The sequence below is a fragment of the Anomaloglossus baeobatrachus genome, chromosome 8, assembly GCF_048569485.1.
Source record: "Anomaloglossus baeobatrachus isolate aAnoBae1 chromosome 8, aAnoBae1.hap1, whole genome shotgun sequence".
NCBI lineage: Eukaryota > Metazoa > Chordata > Amphibia > Anura > Aromobatidae > Anomaloglossus > Anomaloglossus baeobatrachus.
Window position 1 is genome coordinate 47,431,084 of NC_134360.1, and position 6,759 is coordinate 47,437,842.

Here is a 6,759-nt window from a genome sequence, read left to right on the forward strand (position 1 = left end):
TATACCAATGAATACTGACAGCAGAAGCAATGGAAAGTCAGGGAGCATTGTGCGCAGCCAAACGCTGTGACCTTCTATGGCCAGAAAGTACATGACTATTTGTGACAGTGATATGGTGGACTGAGTGAACAGTTTGGGGTCAGTTTTTTGCATAAAAATAAAGGAGGTAGTTGATCTGATTTGCACCAAAGATGTGCGCTTCAATAAAATTGATGCATTTTGACATTTTAAATCTGGTATTGTAAACTTGTGCCAAAACTTTGAACAATTTCTGCTAAATTTCATTGCCTAACATATGCTTTCTTCGTGGTTGCTCCACTTTTTTTTTTAAAAAAAAAAAACAATACATTTTTATTGAAAGTTGTAGACGCATAATAGATATTATGCATAACAAGTGAGCATTATTGCAAGTAAATAAATAGGTAAAGTTCAAGAGGGACGAACAGATGATAGGGTGGGAAAGGTGTGGAAGAGGGAGGGAGTGAAGGGGACCCGAGAGAAGCGACCTGCCAAGACGTCTAATTGAGAGTGTTCAATGGAGAATCGGAGGAGGTAAACTAAGAGGAGGCGAAGCAAAACGGATGAGGTTGGTATATTCAGCCCAGGGAAGCCAGACTTTCTTGGATTTGGGGACTTTATCTGCGAGTATGGCAGACAGCTTTCCATTAATCATATACCATGAAGTACAATTTTTTACTTCGGGTAGGTCAAACATTGATTTTTTTCCATGAAGAGGCTATAGTTTGTTTAGTTGCTAGAAAGATAAAAGAGATTATGGCATGAGAGTGTTTAGGGATGTTCAGAACTCGTTTATTGATCAGAGCTTCCCAGGGGTCTGTTTTAAGGTTAAGGTCCGTAACTGAAAGGATAAGAAATAGCGATGAGCTGACGAAGCTGATGCGAAACGTGCGTTGAGGTGCAGGGCAGTGTGTTCCTTAAGGTCTGCTGTGTCGTACTTTGGTGGGTCACTGTATCTCTTATCTTATAATTTCCAGGGTCCACATATTTGTACATGCGTCTCTACTTTGAGCGCTTTATAGCAGCTATTTGCACATGTTGTAATTATGTTGGCATTTGCCTTATATATGATTGAGTTTGTAGGTGTCCCCGACTAGTTACTGCATTGTTGGTGTATTTTCCATAGTAGGACATTTTACTGTCCACCGGGTCAGTCGAGTAATTATCTTTGGGACTGCTGTGTAATAATTTGGTATATTTAACCATCTGACATGTAATTTTTTGCTCTGTATTTATGTTTTGTACAATTCATTGCTGTGATTTGGTACATATCTATTTTCTGACCCTCATTTGGATCACATTGCCCTGTCTTTGTGTTCTCTGTTTTTATAGCACTGTTTTTCCAAGCTTTTTTTGATGTCCCTAATAAAATGATGTACACTTTTTCTTATGAATCTGGCTATGTAGACATTATTTAGAATTATGTTCAGATAAAAGTCAATTATAGGTACATATGCTGGTGAAGGTGACTCTGGTCAGTATCGTTATTTATTATGGACCTACTGTAGGTATTCTGTTTCTAATTGAGAAGCAGAATATCGTCTGCAAACATGAAGAGCTTGTGAGGGATTAGTGATGAGCGAGTTTCGAAATACTCAGATTCGCGATACTCGTAACGAAAATGCACGGATTTTGCCGCGGATTTCTCGCGGAAAAGCTGCGGATTTTCCAGAAAACTGCAGCACAGCTACTCCCCAGCCATTTCTATGGCATTTGGGAAATGCTGTGCCCACATCCGCAGCGGAAATCGTGCGGATTTTCGTGTGGAAAAATCTGCAGCATGTCAATTATTGTTGCGGATTTTCGTGCGGATTTTTCCTGTTTAATTGAATTAAAGAAAAATTGCAAAATCCGCAACAAAATCCGCATCAAATCCGCACCTATGAAAAGGTGCGGATTCCGGGGGAAAGCTGCGGATTTTGATGCAGAAAAATCCGCAGATACAGAGTCCCGTGGGCACATAGCCTTATACTCGCGCATGCATTCCGAATAGTGTGTGCAATGCAAGTCAATGGGGAGTACTCGCAATGTAACGAGTAACCCGAATTCGCATGAATAGTATGGCATTCGGGTTACTCACTACGTTGAGAGTATTCCCCATTGACTTGGATTGCACGCGTTATTCGGAATGCATACGCGAGTATTAGATGGTACTTGTTACGAGTATCGCGAATCCGAGTATTTCGAAACTCGCTCATCATTATCAGGGATCAATGCCATTTCTATACCTTGGATGTGGGAGCTGTGACGGAGGCGAATTGCCAAGGGCTCAGTTGCGTGTAGAAAAAGTAGCGGAGAAAGAGGACACCCTTGACGTCTGCCTCTTTTGATTGGGAAAGAATAGAAACCATTGTGTCAGAAATAAGCCGAGGTGTGACTATATTCTGCTATATACTGTAATGTATAGACCCATGAGAAAAATTGTTCAGGGACGTTCCATTTACGCAACACCGCAAACAGGTCAGTCAATGAGACCGAGTCAAAGGCCAAAAGTCAAAAAGTCAAAGAGTAAAAAAGATAACCGGTGATAAAGGCATGCTTGCCACACTACACTGCTTAGGAGATATGAAACCCTTCGTATATTATCAGATGCCTGCTTATGGGGTACAAAGCCAACTTGATCTTTAGGGGTCCCAAACCGGAGATCAGACGAAGTTTAAGATCTGAATTCGGTTTGGGAATCATGGATACGGCCGCTGTCAAGGAGGCTGCCCCTGGCTTTTGTCCAACTCTTAAGGCGTTAAAATAGGTAGGGAGATAAGAGATGAGGTTGTGAAGCCACCGGGGTCAGATTTTTTATTTAGTTTTACCTGACGGATGGCTGCAAATAGCTTGGTTTACGAGGGAAAAGCAGGTAGAACTATTGTAATAATTGCTCTCTGGCCCCCCTTCCAACACTTTTGCACCCGTCCAATCTATCCTAAACTCTGCGGCCCACTTAATCTACCTGTACCCTCGCTATTCCCCAGCCTCTCCTCTCTGCTAATCCCTTCACTGGCTTCCCATTGCCCAAAGACTCCAGTTCAAAACATTAACCATGACATACAAAGCCATCCACAACCTGTCTCCTCCATGCATCTGTGACCTAGTCTCCCGGTACCTACCTGCACGCAACCTCAGATCCTCACAAGATCTCCTTCTCTACTCCCCTCTTATCTCCTCTTCCCACAATCGCATACAAGATTTCTCCCGTGCTTCCTCCATAATCTGGAACGCTCTACCACAGCATATCAGACTCTCGCCTACTGTGGAAACCTTCTAAAGGAACCTGAAGACTCTTCTGACAAGCCTACAACCTACAATAAACCTCAGTCCAGTACACCACTGTGCAACCAGCTCTGTCCTCACCTCACGGGCAGGGTCCTCTCTCCTCCTGTAGACTGTGAGCCCTCGCGGGCAGGGTCCTCTCTCCTCCTGTAGACTGTGAGCCCTCACGGGCAGGGTCCTCTCTCCTACTGTAGACTGTGAGCCCTCGCGGGCAGGGTCCTCTCTCCTGCTGTAGACTGTGAGCCCTCACGGGCAGGGTCCTCTCTCCTGCTGTAGACTGTGAGCCCTCACGGGCAGGGTCCTCTCTCCTACTGTAGACTGTGAGCCCTCACGGGCAGGGTCCTCTCTCCTACTGTATACTGTGAGCCCTCGCGGGCAGGGTCCTCTCTCCTCCTGTAGACTGTGAGCCCTCGCGGGCAGCGTCCTCTCTCCTCCCGTGCCAGTCTGTTTTGTACTGTTAATTATTGTTGTACTAGTTTTTATGTATACCCTTTTCACTTGTAAAGCGCCATGGAATAAATGGCGCTATAATAATAATAATAATAATTGTAATAGAGATAGAGTTGAGAAAAGCATCTAAAGTGAGGATTGTTAAAGGGAGTGTTGTTGTAGAATTGTTCGAGCTGCTGCTGGAACTGATGGGTTATTCGTTATGGGTTAAAAGTGAGGCCAGTGTCAGTGCGAAGTCATATCGGGGTGCGTGGTACCGGAAAACCTTTTAAATGTTGAGCAAAATTAGAGTTACATTTATTATTAAGATCATAACATGACATTAGTCACTACACAGACAAGTCAAGAGACAGGATAGTCATACGTTTCGGAGTTGGGTACCAGGAGAGCACGTCAAAATTAAGGGAATAGACAGAGGCGTAGTCAGGTCACAGTCCGGCGTCAGAATACCTGCATGGCTGTGAATCAAAGCAGAGGGACGAGACAAAAGGGAGGTCAAACAAAGTCAAAGTGTGACGATTGTCTGCGCAGAGTATCTCACAGACCCAAGGGAAGTGGCTGCTCCACTTTTTCCATCATTTTGCAAAATTAAGCAGAGAAGTCCCATTTTTATGCAGAAATGGCCAACTCACGACTTCTAAAAAGTTGCATTTTGTGCCAAAATTTGGCATAAAATTTGATAAATGTGGACCAGCGACCCTTGCAAGGTGAGGACGCAGAAAGAAACCACCCACAGCACATTACAGATGGGGTTTTAAGGACATCAGACCTTTAAAGGGATTTCTTTTTGAAGTGAAACAAAAAGAATAGAATGGTATAGGGCAAGGTAATATGCAGCCGCACTTTGATAGAAAGTGATACTTCGTGTCCCAGAATTAAGTTTGTCTTTTGCTACTTTTTTGGAATATTTACAGATCTTGGCACAATGCTTTACCTAGTGTTTTGAGAGTGCAGGTCCTCACTTTACCTTTGACACCCGGCCAAAGCATAATCATCCTGACATTCCTGCGTGCGTCCTCCTCCGTCATTGTGCACATCCCTGAATTCCTCCTTTCTTTCTATCTCGGACCACACACTATCAGTCCATTATCCGCATCCAAAATCAAGTCATGTAAAAATAGCCGAGGTCACCTGTCCATGATGTGATCTCCCAACCGGAAGCTCCGAAGACTCCGCTATTGTTTGCCGAGAGCCGTGAATTGGAGGAAACTTGGACATCGAACAATAGGAGTACAGTATAATATCCCATGAGATCATACGACTCGAGACTAAAGAAATATGTCGGCCCACTCCACATCCTGCCGTATTATATTTTATCTATGTGGGGTGGTAAAGTCCATGAGGACAAATGCTTCAACCCTTCTGTACCGTTATCGAGCCCCGCAATATTACGCACAATTCCTAAACAATATACCTTGCCTTCTGCTCAGTACTAAGACTAAAAAAAGACCAAAAATATGAAAAAATATCCTTAAAAGGAAAGAAAATATAGGAAAATTTTAGAGAGCTGGGTAACATTTGTGCACTAAAATAAGGTCAGGCTGGTTGCTGAAAGCCCTAATATAAAAGGTATAGTACAAATGAGAGCAGGAAACCGGATTTTCCTCTGTTCTAGGCCATTTTGGCCGTCTACTTGTCCTTTGACCCCTCCAACTGATTTGTGTATTGTTTTTAGATTTTTTTTCCCTTCCTAGGATAAAATTGAATTCATCAAGCCAAGGTCAGCCTCCTAACGAGACGAGCTGATAATTCCCTATAGCATATTTCCAGTAACTGCAATTTGCCAGGATAAATCTCATTTCTAAAACTTGATTCTTTAATAAAGTACAAATCCCAAACGTGATGTTGTGTTCCCTTCGGGCAGCGTATTTTGGGAATTAGCGTTGATTGCCATGGTCATTGCTCAGCGTGATGTAGTTTGTTTTCAGATTGTGTTTGCTTATACCTAAAATGAGTTTGTGCAAACAGTTCTATCGCGGGTTCATTTAATCTAAAAAAATAAAATAACAATGTAATGCCGTAGGCTAGCCTATAGGGACACTTAATATACAGTAGGGACATAAATGGTGTTCTTACATGTGCCATTGTGGAGTTTACATAATAGAAAACAGAAATATATAATAATATAAAAAAATGATTTTTTTTTTCACCACTACTGAAATGGGTAGCTGTGCAGCACCTTACTGATATCTTTATATATCCTCCATAGAACAGCACAGACTGTCCTCAGATCATCACCAGGCACATTGCACCTACTCCTACAGGGATCGCCAAGGACTTCATCCTCTCTGTGGCAAACATCAACGTGTCCCAGGTAATGTATCTACTATCATATTTGTATGCTTGTCACATGGATTTATCACATGGATCCACTGGCATTGTTATTCATACATGTATAAGGGGTTAGCGTTCTCATTTACCATCTAAGACCATGCACATTATATCGTTGTTTTTTTCCCCCGTGGGCATTTAAGGGTTAATCCCTTCCCTGGTGTAGTAGCAGACTTGCTCAGCTGTCTTTAGTTGAGCACTTGTGGGCTGTATTTAATCCCTCTGCTTCCTGGAGAGGTTGCTGGTTATTCTAATCAGTTAGGAACTAGCCAGGGAGCATAGAGAGGACATCTTCTTACTGCTGCTTCTATCTGCTGTGATTGTTGTTAAGTTATGTCTATTACCCCCTTTTCTTTGTACCTGTACACTTTTAGTTATCCCCTGGTGCAGGTTTTGGGTGCGTATGAGGTTTGTTTTACCCCTGTTAGTCATTCTTTGTTGGTGGCTCCCTGGGTGGTGGGGACATAGTCATCAGGGCTAGAACAGGAGACAGAGCCACTTTGGAGGCTTGACCCTGACTACCTTTAAGTCTACCATAGGCATAAGGACAGCACATAGACCCCAGTCTTAGGGTCAGCCAAGGAGCCCCTGTACCATCCGTATTTCCTCATTACAGTTATACAGTGGAACCTCGGTTTACGAGTAACTTGGTGTGCGAGTATTTCGCTATACGAGCAAAGCTTGCTGTAAATT

The 6,759-nt window shown here is 43.1% G+C and overlaps 1 protein-coding gene across 2 annotated transcripts in view; it reads left to right on the top strand.

The window, feature by feature from the left end:
• Positions 1-6,759, top strand: part of PLXND1 (plexin D1) — a 174,001-nt gene that overhangs the window by 114,130 nt on the left and 53,112 nt on the right. For both annotated transcript variants that reach the window (XM_075321571.1, XM_075321572.1), the window contains exon 9: positions 5,945-6,049. In XM_075321571.1, the coding sequence (XP_075177686.1) occupies positions 5,945-6,049 (105 nt within the window). The remainder of the gene's footprint in view (positions 1-5,944; positions 6,050-6,759) is intronic.